We start from the raw sequence: 19,410 nt of genomic DNA on the forward strand, positions 1-19,410 counted from the left end.
GTAGGAATAATCGCGATAAAGACTACAAGAACGTAAATTCACTTTTTAAGCGAGGTGTTCGCTGCCAACGCGTCTTCGTATATCGTGAAGTCCCCTTTTAAAGGTGAAAACGAGGCTGGAGTTGACCTTGTTTTGATACAATCCTTCCAGCGTTATTTTGTTAATTATGTTTCTTATGCTAACCAGCATTTTTTTAAGCAAAATGTCCATAAAAAAAGGAACCATATTCTCAGCAGAGTTCCCAACCCTCCTGTTTTGGCCGGAAAACGCCCGTTCTCGGAGAATATTTCCGGCCTCCTGTTTTCGCCTAATATTCTCCCGGTTTTTGAAACTCTTCCTAGCCAAAGAAAGAGAATGTTTTCTTCGTTTAACCAGTTTTTTTAGCACGGTTCTTTGCCGCTTTTCTGTGGTTTCTCAGCATTTTCCGAGCATGAGCCTGCGATTATTTTGGGCGCGGTAATGCACTGGATTCTGATTCCCCATATTGTTATCACAAAATGTGATAGGGACCAATAGCCCTTAGCTTTCACTGCCTGTTTAACACTCCACTATTTTCAACTGACTGTGACCTCAAATGCAGGAAATAGCATCTTAGAGGCACATATCTCAAAATTTTTCCCGGGGGTACCGGGGAGCATGCACCTGGGCCACTCTAGCGAAACCCTAGCTGGCGCCAGCTGGCGGTTTCCCTTAGCGTGAGCGCGAAAGTACACGAATGAGAGGGGGGAAAGAAAAAAAAGCTTCTTCCCCGCTAGTTACGCAAACAGGCACTTAGCGTTTGAGCCATGAAGGGAAAAACCTCTATCCTTCATTTAAAGAACAGACTGAGTATATGGACTTCAAACTTGGTTATTAAGAGGTATGCAAGTGAGCACATTTCGTTTGTATTTTCGAGCGCTTTTCGGGACATCTTTTCTTAAAATTTCTCAGAATAAGATTCTAAAGGGAAAAAAGATCCTTGTGCCGTGTTTAGATGTAATAATGATCGCCTTTTTGACGAGAAATATACAGTGAAAGACCATATTTCTAACATTAAACTAGAAAAAGGCGATCATTATTACATCCAAACACGGCACAAGGATCTTTTTTCCCATTACAATCTTATTCTAAGAAAACTTTAAGAAAAAATGTCCCGAAAAGCACTGGAAAATACAAACAAAATGTGCTCATGCCCCCTGGGCATCCTATAATACTCCTTAAATCGAATTAATTCAATATTGCCGCCGTATCTATAAAAAGGTCTATTGCCCGAGTGTAAGAAATCTCTGTCAGATGGGGTATAATCTAGCAATAAGCTTAACTTAAATTAATAAGTGTTTGCACCCTCTCAGCATGTTCATTATTATTATTCTTTTTTGTTTCTTTCTCCTTTCTTTTCATTGCAATTAATTTCAACTGTCCCACATTTTCTATGCTTTACCAATTATATACATGCTTTGAAGCAATAGTCATATCATCATAAACAAAAAAGGAAAAGTGAAAAAGCATCGAAAAAACCCTAAGCTTATCCTGCGCAGGGTAATTAGCTAACCCAGGAAGAAAAGAAAGACAGATTTCACAAGTTGGTTAAGCTAGTTTATGACCCAGCCACTTACTAAATCTTGCTTATAAGAAAATAACTTTTTCATTATTTAAATGCACAAGACTCTTGATGAATGGGCAAACAAAATGATTCCCAAAAAAAATTGCATAATAAGCTTTTATAGGTAGCACTTGAATTTTTTATCCATTTTCCATCAATAGCCGATCAGAATAATCCAGTGTGGAGTGACCATAGAATACAGGGCCATACTTATCAGAATGCTTTGAAAAGCGACTCTTACCACAAATTTGATGGAATGAGGTCCTACACATTCTGCAGTTTTTGAACAAGAAAATTTCATATTATTGACTAACATAAGCACCCACTGACTCAATCTTAAGGCCCTGCGACAAAGGTAAACCTAAGTAGCTCTGTATTCTAATAGTTTCTCTTAATATTTCTCAAGAAGTTATAAAATTAACTCCAGGCTAAACCAGAGAAACATCTGTACATCCCAACGTTTTTGTCATGATTGTTTCAGTCCCAAAAGTGCATAAATTAACTACCATAATATGTTTCTGTACATTTGATATAAAAGAAAAATTGCACTCGACATGTTCATAGTCTCCATTACAGACAGAATACATTGTTCAATCTCATCACAATCATTTGTGTATACCTGCCAACCTTGTATTTCATTTAACGGCAAAAGACTTTTAAACTTGGAATGGCAGGATTCCCTGTAGACCAAATCATATCCAAAATCATCCAAAAAATTTTGGAGACACTTCAAAGATAACCAACAGCATTCCAAAATTTCTCAAGAAGATAATCTTAATTATAATAATGACATTATTTTTGTGAATAGCTATTTGATACATGAAAAAAGCTATCTATCCAAACCGACACAGCAATCTCTGAATATGAAATGACTCCCTACTAAGTTTACAATTTTGAGGCAAAAAGATCTTTCATGTTGACTTTCCCTTTCTCACATTGTTTTGAGTTTAATTTAATAAATATATTTTTTAAAGAAAATTGTCAGTAATGGCCTCTTTTTCCCAAGGCATTAGAAATATTGTTCTACAAGATTAAGCTATTGTGAGATTGAAGTTTTCCATCTGAAAGGCTTGAGACTCTGAAGCTTCAAGTGTAAAAGTTGGCAGGTATACAAAACTGTATGAAATACTGATTTAAGCTAAGGTGTTACACTTAAGGTTGGTACACAGTAGACTGCAAGCTGCAGCAATATATCGCAGTGACAAATCACTCATTCAGTACAGGTTGGCGGACTAGAAGCAGCAACATGTCCTGGTGACATATCGCAGTGACAAATCACTTCATGTGTACTGGAGAATTTTTGCCCAAATCTTTGTCTCCACAACACAATTTTGCTGCTGCAACACGTTGTACAAATTCAGTGTGATTTAATTTTTTGCAACTTGTTGCAACGACAAAATTCTTTTGTGGAGACAAAACTTTCAAAGAAATTCTTCAGTACACACGAAGTGATTTGTAGCAGCTACCTGTCACTGCAACATGTCGCTACAACATGATATGTCCCCTAGTGTGTTTTGACCTTTTGTGAAGGCAAATTTACTGTATGAAATAATTACAGACATAACGAAGGGAAATATTGTCGTGCAAAATGCTTGGCTCTCTGGCTAATACTGCGAAGACACCACAATATACTTCTTTTTCATAAACTAACCCTTGACATAATGTTGCCATGGGAAATAAACAAATCCTATTGCATACAGTATAGTGCAAAAAAAAACAAGGAAATATTTTATGCCAAGGAAATATCATATTAATAAAACTACCCTATAGTTCTTATTTTACAAATACTATCTGTTACCAATGTTTGTAGAATTTGGTGTTCGATTATAACTACCCGTAGCTGAAATTTGTGATGACATTGTTGGCTGAATGAGTGAATTTTGATTGTTCTGTTGACATTCATCCATTTGATCAACATTTAAACAGTCCTCTGAGTCCATTTTATACTCTTGTTCCCATTCTACAAAAAGAATCAACAATTTAAAGTCAATTTGAGGTAAAAAAAAAACTAAAGATTTTTTTAAAGTATGATACAATAACCTCAGTGATTTAATCATTCACTCTTTACATAAAAAAAGCCTGGACAGTCGCCAGCTGCGATGCTATGCTCTCAGGAAAATTGAAGGGCAGCCCAGTGCTCTGAACATGCAAAATCTAGAGTGGCCAGCATATGATTTGGGTGTCAGAAACCACCAGGCTCTGCTAGAAAAAAGCCTTAAGCTACGTAGCCCTATAGAGTTGTCAGGAGATTCCTCAAAAGGCCATGCAGGCTTTAACGCTTTAAGTCCCAATAGTGACCAACAGCAATTTTCTCCTCACAGTGTCCATACATTGTCAAGAGATAAAGTTGTGAGAATATAAAAAATGATCACAAAAGAGAAAATGCCTTGATGTTTTTTCCAATTCTCTCAACTAATTCTTTAAGGAAATGTATGGAGATCAGTTTGGAGAATTTGTATGTGGATACTGGGGCTTAAAGGGTTAATGTTGAATTTCTATGTGCCACAAAGAGGATTAATTTGCAGGCATGTCTAAAGAAACACCATCGGATCAATTCTGGTTTCTGAGAAATTGCCCACCTACCCCTCCCCTAAGCCAACATTATCACTTTCTTCTCACTTAGGGAAAAATGTTGGCTTAGGGGAGGGGTAGGCGGGCAATTTCTCAGAAAATTAAATTGACCCACACCTTTTACATACCTTCCACAGGTTATGGGCCTCAACTTTGATCGGGGGGTGGGGGAGCGAAACCTTGGTAAGGCCATGTTTATAAGTGTGTATTACCAGTTCGCAACAAATTTCATACAAAAACATGTAAAAAAGGGGAAGTGTCCCAAAACCTTTACGCCAAGATTGTAGTTTAAATTTGTTTTACAAACTGTCAGTACCTTGAAAAGTGTTCAGTATTGCTGGGAAATTGGTTCAAACAGTTCTAATATTCATCGGATAAAGGTGATTCACCTTCACTATAATTCAGGCACAGAATTCCACAACAATAAATATATTCAACAAACTTTAAACTAATGATGATGCAATTTTAAAACTGCTTTAAAAACAATGGGCTTTTTTTAATTTATAAGGTACATCAAGATAATTCTACAAACCTTTTTCTGTGATGCAATTAAAAGCTGAATATCCTATTTGGACTAAATTATCTACATCTCCATCACTTGGCACCGCAGGTAGAAGGTATGGGCATTTCTGCAGGACACTTTTGCATAGGCTTAGACATGGCCTTCTCGTATTCTTGGTTTTTTTCCAAACACTTGTATTTGATACTAAAGCAAAACAAATCCAGTTTTTGTATGCTTCCTAAAAATTAAATTAATAAAATAAAATCGGTTAAGGGAAAATACAAACAATTAATAGAGACCTCTTCTTAACGTACTGTTAAATGCCATTCTCACTGACGATAGTTCCCTTGTTCTGGAACGTAGTTAATACGTACAGGCATGTGTATTCACATTAATTAAATTCCAAAACTAATTGTCAAGTTTTGTAATTAAAGATTAATTATATTTTAAGGCTTTGGAACTGTTTCCTATCATCTGCTGCAACAGATGGCAAGGATAAACATGGATTGAAATGCTATGCTTGCAAAAATCACCCCAAAATTGTTATGGTTAGTGCTCCCTGGAAAAAATTTGATTCATATCTTCTTCATTAACTCCACAGGAGCATTTTGCGAATGGGAAAAGGCACCAAGCAATGACTTCAGCACAAAATTGACCTAAAACGGCAATATCCTTGTGTCAAAACCCCTTCATGGTTTGTGCCTTTGATATCCAGTTACAAAGTCTAACAGTTTCTGGTGAGAAACATGGATTTGATATTCTGTTCCTCTGCCGCAGCCTTCCCACATCATCCCTAGCTCTAGTCTATTCCATGTGAGGCTGAACATTTAGAGAACACACACTCAAACCCTAGCTTAAGTTAATTTCATTAAGTTCCCAGATTACACCTGTACATCAGTGCCTTAATTAGGAAGTCGTTGACATGAAAAAGGGTATCAGCCTTTTGCTTTTTAAAGCAAGAATTAACATCTGATCTTCATAATGGCACTTAATGGCTACACATCAGAAAAGTTAATATCCCATTTATTTTATTGAATAATATTTACACTTTAAAACAAAGCAAAGCAAAACATTATTTCTGCTATCCATTAATGGATATTATCTTGAGGAAACTTTGAAATTATTTGACACCAAAATCTGATTTTGATCACAACTCATTAAGGTTCTCTTATCTCAGACAGGTTAACTAAGTTCCAAGATATGTACCACAGGTACAGAATGTATTACTTATCAAATCTAATAACTCTGAAAATTGAGCTGCTATAATTGTTTTACTCTGGGACAAACACTTATAAAAATAACTGCTGTTTTACCTTGAGGGAAAGCCTGTTCCTGAAAATTCTGAGTGTAGTTTGATAACAACCCATTTAACCCTGATATCTATAGGGCCTTCACTCCTCCAGTCAAATATGAGGTTATTAAAAACAATATTAGATTAATTTTAGATTCAACTTTGTTGACACAATACTGTGGAGCAGTAATTTTGCTTGGTACAATGTCCCAGTACTTGAACCACGCTTCCTCCAAAAGAAACATCTCCAATTATTAAACTCCACGGCCACGTTGTTCAAAGATGGGTTAAGATAAAGCCTTTGGTTTAGAAAAAACTATTCACCAGCTTTTTTCACTCAATAATCACATCTCAAAGTATAGGGTACCTTGCTTAGCAATAACATTAAAGATGGTTATAGCTGAGCAGCTTTGATGTCAATTCAAACCTAAAAGGATTGTTCCTAACTCATACAAACTGAAGTCTTTAAAACAGTACTGTACTTTTCAGTAGATTGTATATGAGTGTTGATGCCAATATTTAATTTTGGAGGTGAATCAGTGAAAAGCACTGGATATCCGGAGGTTGAGTAGCCAATCAAAGGGCGCAAAAAAACACTATCCACTGTTCTAGTATATACTGGAATTATCACTGCTGTACTCTAGTTTATATTTGGAAGTACTGCCCTGTAAATGTGTAGATTTGCTACTTTTTATTTTTCTATTTATTTTTTCCATGTAATTTTTTCTTCCAATTTATTCCGTGTATTTTTTTTCTTCACTGTGTTTTACTTGCAATAAAATAAAATAAATAAAAAAATGAAAAATATATTTATTTTTAATTTACAAGACTCAATAAAAAGGCAACGAGCACAGTTTGTGCCGTGTATAACTGTAAGCCTTGATCCAAGTTTGACACTGAGGTTAAACAATTTGCAACATGCTGTGAACGTTTCATACTGGGGCCTGATATTAACAGTTGGTGATCCACGATTTTTTGTCACAATTTTAAAAACAATGCTTACAAAGCCTGTGTTCAAAGCTGCAGCTACTGAAAGCAAGAGAGTGTAGCGCCTCAAATTGTCCACCAGACTGCATCTTCACAATGCACTTGCGGAAATTATTTACCGGTAAGATATGTTTGCTAAAATTCTTTGAGTTGTATTCTGGATCTTCATTTGAACAAACACTTTCCACACAAATGCAGTTTAACAAAGTTATGGCTGTCTATGCCCTTTCTCAAAAGTACACACTTTAAAATAATAAGGTAAAAGTCGTTAGCAGGCTGATTGGTGCTTCTCAATAAATATTGACATTGGAAGGAAGAATGACAAAGTTTTTCTTTTCCTTTTTTTTTTAGAAACTTAAGCCAGCCCATACAAATTCTTGACCGATGGAGTGAGAGAAATTCACAGATGTAACGCAATGATACTGGTATTAAATATTAAATAAATTTAATACAGTTTTTTAATACATATATTCTATTTTTTCCACGAAGAGTTGTCGCAAATTTTGTACCTTGAAACATGATCTTAGTACACATGTAACTGTAAAAACGTTGCCGACGATCGAGGCGGTGCGTGTTTTGAAAGGTTCAAATGGCTGAAATTATTAAATTAAGATATTCTTTAAGATAGACAACATTTGCTAAAAGACCGGTTCATACGTGCAGAAAAAAAAACGCTATTTATGTGGATTATCCAATATTATCCAATAACAGTAATACATGTTTCTTGATAGCTTTACACTGGCGTAGTTTGAATTTAAAGGTAACAAGAAAACAAAACAAAAGTGTTGACACCTGCTTAATTTCGGAATCGATGCTGAATATTAAAATCACACAATTTTTCCGTTCGAATGGCGGAGACCACCTTTGACACGTAATTTTTATCACACCGGTGACTAGAAAAGAAAAAACACAATTAATTGAACGAGGCAACCAATCGAACGCACTTAATCTTTCCATGTGACGCCATCTCAAAAGCTTCTTGCCATGTGCGTATTTTCCATTTCGTTAAGCGATTCCTCTGATTTTGACGGTTCATCGATGGATTGAAAATCTGTAGTTGTTGACAATCTCATTCATTTCTTGTCGCTTGTCTCTTTGATATATTGCAATGAATAATGAATATATCATCACTGTTTGAAAGAAAAACTTTAAACGCTGCTCGACTTCACGCAGTTTTACAAATTATAGAAAAATATTTAAAATTTGAAGTAAACTAATTTACATGATCACAAAAGCACTTTCAAAATAGCAGCCATTATAAACCCTAGGCCTAAGGAGTTTTTCTGCGCCTTTCGATTCGGCAAGTGATGTTACCACATGATACGTTTTCAAAAGTTTTGCAACATATGGAACTCGAATCCCAAACAAATTTCCAGACGCAACACATAGTGCAAATACATTTGTCCACAGATCAAATATTCCTTCTTCCTCAAAACCCTCAACACTCTTCACACGAAACTTCAAACTGCTTTTTTCAGCATCCTGATAAATTTAAGTTAAACTAAAAAAGCCTTTCGACGATCTCCTAGGTAGATGGGTATCCAATAAAAATTAAAAATTTATATGGAGATGTAATTTCGGCGTTCTGAAACGATAAAACGTCATCACAGTGGGGTGTAATGCTTTATGAGTATTTTGCATTCTCTATCCATCCAAAGGGTTTAATTGGAAGTAAGAGAATAATTAGGCACGACAAGACAAGTAAAACTTTTCTAAAAACCGCAAATTTTCTCAAGTAATAATTATCAAATGAGACGAATACCAGAATGAAATTTACAGCTTCCTAAAAAGGTTGGGGAATTTCTCAAACCAAACTATAAAGCCTTTTCGTTTGGCGCAGTCAAGGGCAAAAACGGACGATCCTACTTTGACACAATGTACTTTAACCGTCTGTTATTGAAAGAATCCCGGACAATAATAGAAATTGCTGATCGACTCTATTTGCAAAGGCACACAAAGGCGGTGGAATACACTGTGACAGAACTATTACAACGAGTGTCACTTGGAATTTATATTGCGTTAAAAAGCGTTTATAATCTCGATTTTGACAATTCTTAAGATAATCCTGTACAAAGACGATCGCGTAGATTTCTTTGTTTTTTTTAGAAGCGAGCCTTTGCCGATCCCTATCATTTTGCGGTTCAGAGACTCCATTCTACACGCAATCAAAGTGCGAATCAAAATATTAGAAAGAGAGTTAAGATAAAGATAAATTACCGTGTACATTGATGTGAAGTCGCTCTACTTACATTGCACTGGTCTAAAACTAAAAAGGTAATTTGGTCTGATAACTACTGTTGTAGATCAAGAAATATCGACTTGTTTTAGGTTCTCTAATTTTGTCATCGTTAAATCGCGTGTGTCACCTTATTTTGTTCTGCACGATACAAAAGGCTTTCAATGGAAAATTAGATGATTTATATACAGAAAAAAAAGCCTTCCCGTCCAGCTGTTTCGCTGGTTTATTCCTGGTTGGAGAGAAAAATTAAGACAAAGACATAAAACGGCAATTTGACATTTTAATTTATCGTTACAGTCCGTAAAAGGTCGCTTGTTTATCGCGTTTAATTCTCTGCGGAGCTACTTGAATTTACCATGCCCTGAAATCCTGGCTCATGTCATTGTTGTAAAGACAAGAGTCGAACTGATTTTTACGCTCGGATGTTCATTAACAATGAAGGGCGAAACGACATCAGATTGTAAACAAAAGTTACAACACTACAGCTTTTTCAAATCTCCCAACCAAAGAATTTGATTTATTTCGCGACAGAAAAGCTCTTTACCTAATGATCGCTGTGAACTAAGTGCCCTAACTTAGGCCACAAAAGTCTTAAAGAGAGTACTTTCTTGTGTGTTTGTTTCAAAAGTGTTTAATGACAGTAAAACCCGGCACAATCACGATAAACAGAAACCCGCCTTATGTGGCAAAGGAATCGTTCTAGTCAACTCCAACAGTCATTTGTGTCTCGGATACACACTGCGCGCGCCATACAAAATAAACAGCAAAGCAATAATTTAACATGTGCATCCTTCATTAAGGAAGAATATGATGTAAATTTACGTTTAAAGTACTCACCATGCAGTCTTGGCAAGTTGATGTGGCGGAATACGTGTTTTCGTTCCAATTTTCTCCGCAATCGATGCGCTTGAGAATTTCCTCAAAACTCCTGTACGTAGCATTCGCCTTAGAGTCCGCCTTTTCCAGCTCCTTTAATCCCTTAGAACAAACGGTTTGTAATTTGCCACTCAATACCTCAGTTAGTGGAAAAGACGAACAAAATTCCAATCGGTAGTATTGATGTATAGATGCGGTGTTCGCGTCGAGTTGAGTTTGACTGACGCACTCATTTCTGCAAGCACACGCGAGGCTAGTCCAGCATTTAGAAGTATTTGTACGCATTCCGCAACAATTGAGAGATTTAGTGCCTGTCTCGTTGCCAACACCCAGTCCTGCAGCCGTGACGAAAAGGTTTAAGATCACAAAGATGTGTAAAGATGAAAACAACACTGAAAATAACCGGCAGTCGCGTATAAAATGTCGTCGGCTTCTACTCCATGTGAAAAGATTTCCTTCTAAGTCTGTTTCCCGCATAAGCGATCCGATGCATGGAGAATGAACAATTCAGGTTAAATTCCAACCAGAGCTCAAATACCTCTTGGTAAATATGGAAAGTCATACGAATCTTTACAAATATGGAAGGTTATGTAGAGGACGCTAATGTGGTTTCGGTTCAAGTGACTTAGTTACTCAACGTGATGGACGTGAAAGCTCGCATCTACGATCACAAGTCACCAAGCTGTTATCTTTCACAGACAGCGCTATGAGTGTCGCTGCTATTCTGATCTCCGGTCACAAGAGACTTCGCATTGCAAACTTGTAAACAAACCTGTAAAATGTCGGCGGAAATGATGCAGGGAATATTTCTTCCAATTTCTGGCTTCGAGACGACCTTGGTTTACAACGCATGTGCTGTTACAAAGCTCCCCTGGGTATTGGAAAAAAATTCGATTATTTGTACGAAACCCCGCGGGAATCCATCAATGTAAATCTCGATGTACGGAAAAGAAAGAAAAAATGACGGAGATACAACCTCATGAATAACTTTAGAAACAGGAAAGAAGAACAAAGTGATAATACTTTGCATGCATTTGTGTTGAACTGCCATTTCCTAGTCAAATACGATATAGAATGATTGACGTGTAATGTCACGTAACCTTGGTTTTTAGGCTGATAAATAGTCATTTTGCTTTCATGATTATTTGAATAGAATATTTCTATTTGTCAGTTAAATTTGAATTAAGATTGTTTTTGTCCTCTTTACAGGTTGACTATTGTTGGTTGTATTAAGGCCCCAGGAAAAAGAGGAATATAGTTTTTACATTTTGTGCCGTTGTAGACAGTTCTAGGCGGTCGCGAGTGACATTGTTTAGATAACACTTTATGAAAAAAACCCGTGGTGCTTGACTCCCTGAGAATCGTTTCGTATTGAAAGCGAACAGGACCACTCCGAGGTCGACGTTAGCGGTGGTTTAGCTTTGGTCTCACTCTTTTTGTAGTGTTCAGGGCCTTTCTTCTATTCGTTATTTTTCTGCGGACTCAAAGGTGTTTTCTGCCAAAATCTTTCATCGGCATTAGGCAAATGCATTTAAAAAGAAACAAATACAGCAAGAACTCCTTTGTACGAGGACACTATAATTGTCAGAGTCGAGTCTCCGCACTCGAGTATAATTAAAGAGGTATGTAAAAGCGACCTGTAGAAAGTTTCTTTATAATACTCTTTCAATTGATGACCAATAAAGGAAAATAAAGAACATTCCGTAACAAAAAAAATCCAATTTATTCAGGTTTTATATGCAAGAAAGAAAAGAGAAAATTGAAAGTTTCCGTTATATCCCCCTCATTGCCCAGCTACGAATGGTTTGGGCCGAGGCACAGTTTCACATCCAGAGGCCAGGGGAAACCAAAGTTTTAATCAATGGGGTGCTTTAATAATAATGAAAACTTTATTCGTGTTTTTGAATGTACACTTGTAAATCTCGCTACGTCTAATAATAATAATAATAATAATAATAATAATTAAAATGATAATAATAATAATATAATGATAAAAAGTCTTTATTCAGTACTCATAAAAAAGACCTATGTACAGTGCTTCACTTAAAAAAGTATTAAAACGAAATTTGTACCTTAACATCTGTTAGGAAAAGAAAAAATGAAGAAAATTAAAGATCATAATCACAATATCTCTTGAAATATGATCCACGAAAATGTTTCTCTTCTAATTATTATTACTATTACTATTACTTTTCACTAATTCCCCTTTAAAATCTGCCACGATTTCAACCTGAACCAACAACGATAAGAATATTAAATAGAAGGAACTAATATGCAATATTCAATATCTTTTCACTAAATCAAAATCTAGCGTCCTTAAAGTCCTCTTTCAATGTCGAAGTCCATTTCTTTTAGGTTGAGATTTACTCTCCTCATTGAACGAGATCCCCTTAAGCATAGGAGGGATGTTCTCAGAGTGGCAAATGAGATTATGGTTCTTATCCAAGACATCGTAGTTGAGTAGTCCTCGCCTTCTTTGGTTGACAGGAGTTCCGCTAGTCGCTTGTGATAGACTTGAGATTCAGGAGCTATGCCACCTGTAGTGGTGAACACCAGCGGCGTGAACGTGGCTTGTTCCACCTCCATAAATCGGCTTGCGTTCATACGTTTCTTCTCGTTTTCATACTGGCGATATATGTGCTTAGGGGTAAGGTCCTTGTAAGATTCTGCATTTGGGTGGCACACCCGTACGTCAAAGAATATGGAACCCTGTCTATGACGTTGTATAATGAAGCTCCCCCCCCCCCCACCTCCAACTCCCGTTTACAAATTATTGCATGATCGACATTAAAGGGTTCTTCACAGACACATACATTTGGTATGTCACTTATCTGCCAGTCATGCCTTATATGGACTGCATCTTTAAACTCTCTCTTGTTGAGATTTAAGTCCCTTTCCTTTCCGGGATGACAGCCAGCAAACTTGAAGCACCTTTCTCTGCTACGAGATCGACCGCTGTCTTGGTCTTCTCGGCTAGGGAGTTCCTCAGGTCTTCCAATTTATCGTCCAGTCTCACATCTCTCTCTCTCTCTCTCTATGCGTGGTTAGCTGCAAAGATCTTATCAGAGCATCATCGGGAGGTTCGTGCGCCTGGGATACGATTTGCGCGACAAGAGGGGCGGTTACCTGAACAGAAATTGCGTGTTCGAATCCAGCTCGCTCAACTAATAATAATAATAATAATAATAATAATAATAATAATAATAATAATAATAAAAATAATAATATGGTTGTAGGTGCATTGGGTTCAGTGTCAAAGAAGCTGGCAGGCCACTTGGAGCAACTAGGAATTAAGAACCGAACAAGAACGATGGAAAAGTCGGCACTCCTCGGATCGGCACATATCCTCAGAAAAGTGCTGGAAGTCTGAGGTCTATGGATGAGACTTGACTGGATATTTCTCCCCAGGGAAAATCCCTGTGCTAAATTTTACATAATAATAATAATAATAATAATAATAATAATAATAATAATGATAATAATAATAATAATTTAGTAATTAATGAAAAAATTTTATTGACAACAATGCTAACTATTAAAATCCTATTTACAATTAATTCGCTGGAAAAAAAGAAAAAACTATTCATTCAAGACACTATTTACAATTCCTATCGATTTAAAAGGCACTTAATTTAGCTTAATAATAATAATAATAATAATAATAATAATAGTAATAATAATGATAATAAGTAACACTTCTATAGCACTAATTCCGTAAAGTTCATTGGTGTTTACAATAAAATTATGGTAAAATTAGGAATAGGAAAAAAGAGGAAAAAAAATGAATTCAGCAATAGAAAATTTACATGTTAAAAAGCTATTTTAAATAAATGTGTTTTAAAAGTTCTTTCTTAAAATAGGATAAGAACATTTTGAATGGTCTCTAAGCCCATCTGGGAGACCATTCCAGGGAATGAGTGCTGCAACTAAAAAGGCCCTTCAGGTGGTCAGATTCCGTACTTTACAAAACCGATACACCGTATGTTGTTCAATTAAGCCAATATTAGAACTAATGTATGTTTAGTAACAGTCTGCCAATCAAACAAACGTTTAGCAAGTAAAATAGCCAAAATGTGAAGGGGATACAAGACAATGGCAAAATATGCCGAACAGCAGGGAAGAACATAACCGCGGCTGCTTTCATGCATTCTTTCGTACGTGGTTGCGCTAAAACCAAAACAGAGCCTGATATCAGTTAGGGGAACTCGGTTGAACACTCATTTAATATCTAGAGCCTCCAATAACTTTAAAAATGAAAACAAAAATATGCGGGACAAATTTTCCTGTACGGTTGAATCAATTTCTATCACGGCGGTTTAACCAGTAATCTGTCTTCGACTTCCACTGCCCAGATATCACACAGAAGTTTGAGTTTATTTTGTTTCTATCTTTTTAAAAAAGCTAAAAAAAAAAGTCGTACTGGATTAAATTTCAAAAATAATGGTCCAGTTTTGTTATTCAAGACTATATTTAGGGCGTGTTTCCTGTCGACTGTTGCCAGGATGGCAAGGATGGACATGGATTGGAACTTTTCAAGTTTTATTGTTATGCCTACGGTGGCCCAGAAGGGTCACACATGCAGATTTAAAATGTTGCTGCAAACTAAAAATTTTACCTGCAAATTAAAAATGTTGCTGCAAATTATTAATAGTACATGCAAATTAAAAATTGTACATGCAAAGTAAAAATATTGCAAACATGAAACATGAATTGGCCGACGGCTGTAAGGCCAGGTCGCACGGCTAGGACCAGGTCCTCATCACTCATACTGCGCGCGCAGGACTTTTCATTTTTAATTTGCATCGATATGTATTTGCAGCACAATTTTTAGTTTGCATGTACCATATTTAATTTGCAGGTTATATTTTTAGTTTGCATGTACAATTTGTAATTTGCATGCACTATTTTTAATTTGCAGCAACATTTTTAATTTGCATGTGTGACCCTTCTGGGCCGCCGTATATGCCGGCAAAAGTGACCAAAAAAAATTATTGTTATGGCTCATACCAAATAAAATTTGTTTGATATCAGCTTTAACACTACCCTGGGTGCCAGAGGCTTTTCATGCGTGGTTTCCGGTTTCGGTTAAATCTTAAAAAGTGACCCGCGCGTTTTTTCTCGTGGTTTCGCCGCTCGTGTCTTCGGCCGACGAAGCTCCTCGTCGCACGCGAAAAAAGACCTCTGGTACTTAGGATACTTAATCACAACTCTACATAAGTATTTTCTGTGTGGGTTAAGGCAGGGGCACCCGGCAACGACGGTTTCCTCCTAAATACATTGATAACACTTTATAGGCTATCCAGTACATCTCTAGAAATGCATTCTAAGCGGCGCTAATTTGTATCTGTTCGGCCATCCTAGGGGAACTTGAGTCTTTTCGAAATTACGAGGGCCTCAGTATATTACTTCCTCGAAAAGTTTAGATGCAATTTAAAGTTTTACGAAACTGAGACTTTTTCTGATTCCTCTCTTCAGTTGCATTTTCAAATTCGAAAATTTTAGGTCTCCTTTTTCTACGAAAAATAGCCTACCGTAAATCCTCTATCCCCATCTCAAATAAGCCCCCCCTCTCTAATAAGCCTTTCCCCCCCCTTTTTAGAGGAGGAAAGTTAATAAGCCCCCCCCTCCTCCCTCTCCCCCCATCCTTATTCTTCACAAAAAATTAACGATTAACGTGGACTGATCAGTTATGGTTTATTCAGGCTGGAAGTTTATATTGGTTTTGGTCTTCGGCCGCATGACCTCCAACTTCATATGAAGCGGAAAGCACATTTTTGAAGAATAAGAATTTTGTTTTTGTTGGTTTTAGGCTCCAACAAGTGAATTAAATACTTTTGACAGTGATTTTAGTTGTACAAAACGTAAGTCTACTCTCTCTGTTACTACGGTATTTTTGCTACAGGTGATGCGTTTCGCTAAATTAAATAAGCCCCCCCCCCCCCCCCGCCTCTCTTTTAAGCCCTCCCTCTCTATTAAGCCCCCCATCAAAAGTACTTGAAAAAAATAAGCCCCCCGGGGGGCTTAATAGAGGATCTATGGTATGTTAAAAAATTTAACTTTAGAAAATCGTAGGGAATTTATTAGATATGCTTCGAAAATTGTGCATGAATGGAACCCCGGCTTTCATCTCGAAATTTTTAGCCTTCATCAAGCTATAGAAAATTCTAGGATATTTTTCCTTCTCCGAACAGATATTTTACAGAAAACAGTCGTTGGGTGTCCCTGTAAAGGCATTAAGTAATGATTTCAGCACAGAATTGACCTAAGCAGCACTTATATCATCAAGATAATACCGCTGGAGTAAACATGGTGAAATTCCGCCGGGACAAGTTTACAAATATCGGCGAAATGTGAACAAATGGGCAATACCTCTACAACCCGCACTGTTTTGGGTTCCTTCGGTGTTATGTTTATGTCTTGCAAAGTTAATTTTCATGTAGTAAGATCAGCTTGCATATTTCAATGTGTATACTCAAGAAATATGACCTTTAAACAGTTAAATGTGTAAACATTCCCTTCATTCTGAAACAATGAAGAGTAGGTGAAAACAGAGTGGCATGTGAGAAATCTGAAGCGTTCGAAATCTTTCACTTTTTGTCGATTGTCTAAACCAGTCGGTGACCGCTTTGTTTGTCTTATATACCGTAGCTGTTGTAGGTTTGACGTCAAAGGGTTAAAACAACACCAATATTGACGTCAGTAACATCGACATTACAGGCGCGTCCAGAATTTTTTCAGAAGTCTGTGGAAAGGCTTAACGAAGGTCTCGTTGCTTAATTCTCCCAAGCCGTCGATCAGTCTCGTCAACAGAATTGGCACGGACAACTTTAGCCTTTCTGAAGTTTGTGTGGACCCCCCTGTCTCCTCAGCCGGCTAACCCCACACTTAGGAAGGCCTGATACAAGGTCGAGTTTGGGACGCGGTTACTTAACGCAAATCCTGGCATTCCACGGCTTCCACTCCGCGCGGTGTGACTGTCCACATGCTCGTTATTGTCTCTTGTCTGTAGCTAGCCCCCCCGTGGGGAGTACTCCCTTATATAAGCTATATTGGTATGAGCCCCTGTGCCGCGCCAAACGGTAGGGTTTTGGGGCCTTTTTGGTCTGAAAACGGGGGTATACATTTTGCTTTTTTTGGTCTGGAATGTATGGTTTTCGAGGAACTACGGAAACGTATGAACGCTGTATTTATCGTTTCAGTTCCAAATGAATAAGAACGAAAAACAAAATATGCGAATTTGAAATGCATTTGAAGAATTTTTTGTTTGCGCTTTAATCTACGTAATGATGACATGATTTGTGCCTGAAGGCCAGGTCTGAAAGCAAGTATGGATTTTAGTGGTCTTGTCTAAAAACAGATGTGGAAAATGACAAGTCTTTGGTCTGAAATAAGGTCAGGATTTAAAGAACCGGCGACACACCCCCACCAAGAATTCCCAGGAGTACCTCCCCCGGCGGCTCTATAGCTCCTACACCACCCTGTAAGCAGTGTTTCCTTTCGGGTCTTTTTTAATGAAAAGGAGAATTCGAGGCTCTGTCTGAATGACGTCAAACCTTTGAGGTCGTCGCAGCCCAAACTTCTGGACTAAGCAGTCTTCTTTTCTCTCGTCAAACTATTTTTTTCCCGAGTGCGAGGCTTAGACTGCGAGCAGTCCCTCAGGATGGTCACGCGAGCCAGGAAATCGAGCGAAGCGGGCGAAAGTAAAAAGAAAGAAGCCATGGGAAAGCTTTCCCTCTCGGCCTTTTCACTCTGTCCAGTCCTGCCGAGCTTAGACTCGACTGACTGAAGAGGGACTGCTCGCAGTCTATGCGAGCCTCCGTTTGTAGAGCGTTTTCACTCACGTGTCCAGCATCTATGCTACAAAAGAAAACGTTTACATATAAGAAATGAGTTCAACTCCCATAGGATTGGTTTGGCACACCAACATGTCAGCTCGCGGGGGGAGCGCCCGAGGGACTAAGGGTGGACCTGGTGAGGGGGAGCGCCCAAGAATAAAGAATAATAAAAATAAAAAATGGTCACGTGACACTAGTTTAAATGGATAGATGCAAAAGATGTATCCGTTTATTATACTATTTCATTAAGTATCTAATAAAGTAAGTTTCCGGCTCAAGTTTCTTGTTACGGACTACTTGAGTTTCTTTTACAATTTCAGTGTTTTACAGCAGCCATGTGACGGCAAGCTCAATTGATCACGTTGACTTTGTAGGAGTTCAATTTCATGCCAACTAGGTCCTCAGCTGTTTGGGATCCATAAACTGAAACAAGAACGCGCAATGTTGGTTATCGATGACATTGTTAAACAGAGAATGATATTTATTGAAGCGAATTGATTAACACTACCTATTTTGTATCGCAGAAAATTTGAGTTGGGATAAAGGTCAAAATTTTGCCAAATTTGGTGAAATTATTGCCCAGTGTTTTTTTTATATATTGTCCAAGCACGAACCACTCTTAATTGAACCCCCAATGTTTTTTCTTAGTCCGTGTTTTTTTTTTTTTTTTTTTTTTTTTTGAGAAAAAAAGCAATTGTTTTTCGAGCATTTTTCTAGCTGCAGGCAAGGCAACAAAGTAGTACAATTTCTTTGGTAAACTGACCAATAGGCTGATGGAGATACTATTTTTTGTTCATGGATTTCCGCTGGAGGACCTTACACGCCATGAATTCTGTTAAAAGCGTTCTAAATATATGTACACAAAAATATATTTAGTATATTACCTGGATTCTCAAAACTAAATGGAGTTTTGGAAAGTTTTTGTTCAGCTTTTCGTTTAGAGATACGGCTAACTGTAACAGCAGACAAAACCGCGTTGAGCATCAGCCTCCGTAATTTTCCAGGCTTATTTTGCAGCGTATGGTCTTTTCGTTCATTAGGGATACGTTCAAATTTGACCTGCCAACAGAAAAAGATGCTTTTTCATAGTAAATCAACAGAAAATTAGATAACATATCTAAAGATTATCTCTGCTAGGTGACCACTATCCATAACGAGATTACCTTACCCCTGTGTCTTACCTTATTACAAGGAATAAATTCTTCCAATTGCAAGTTATAGGGGGTACCCCGAGGGTGCCGTCGCCCCATTTTCTCAAATTGTGTTAAAAGCCGGGTTTTAACATATATAGGCTAGTAGTAGCTCAGACAACCAATCAAAACGCAGCATTGATAATAGACCACTAGTTGGATTTTACAAAAAAGAATTATCCGTAAAACCTCTATTCGTGAGCCTTGCCTTTTTGGAGACAGATGCTATCAGAGTTTTTTTAAACTTCTCAGTAGTATCTATAGTTCCCTCTTTCTGAATTTTTTGCTTTCTCCTCCGTCTCCATTAGTTTTTTTAAATAACGTATTTTCAATGAAC

At 37.3% G+C, this 19,410-nt stretch overlaps 1 protein-coding gene across 1 annotated transcript; it reads right to left on the reverse strand.

The window, feature by feature from the left end:
* Positions 1-1,568: 1,568 nt before the first annotated feature.
* On the reverse strand, positions 1,569-11,106 carry LOC140950476 (uncharacterized). Its single transcript, XM_073399711.1, has 4 exons — positions 11,025-11,106; positions 10,010-10,919; positions 4,686-4,893; positions 1,569-3,542 (listed from the first exon to the last, which is right to left on the reverse strand). The coding sequence occupies exons 2-4, from the start codon at positions 10,523-10,525 to the stop codon at positions 3,370-3,372; spliced, it is 897 nt and encodes a 298-aa protein (XP_073255812.1). The 5' UTR covers positions 10,526-10,919; positions 11,025-11,106; the 3' UTR covers positions 1,569-3,369.
* Positions 11,107-19,410: the final 8,304 nt, after the last annotated feature.

This window comes from Porites lutea, chromosome 10 (genome assembly GCF_958299795.1).
Source record: "Porites lutea chromosome 10, jaPorLute2.1, whole genome shotgun sequence".
NCBI lineage: Eukaryota > Metazoa > Cnidaria > Anthozoa > Scleractinia > Poritidae > Porites > Porites lutea.

Excerpts from the sequence above, each read along its gene's own strand:
- LOC140950476 (XM_073399711.1), bottom strand. The coding sequence starts at position 10,525 with ATGCGGGAAACAGACTTAGAAGGAAATCTTTTCACATGGAGTAGAAGC. Across the intron at positions 4,894-10,009 it reads CAACTTGCCAAGACTGCATG|GAAGCATACAAAAACTGGAT; the intron begins GTGAGTACTTTA and ends TTTAATTTTTAG. Across the intron at positions 3,543-4,685 it reads TAATTGCATCACAGAAAAAG|AATGGGAACAAGAGTATAAA; the intron begins GTTTGTAGAATT and ends TTCTTTTTGTAG.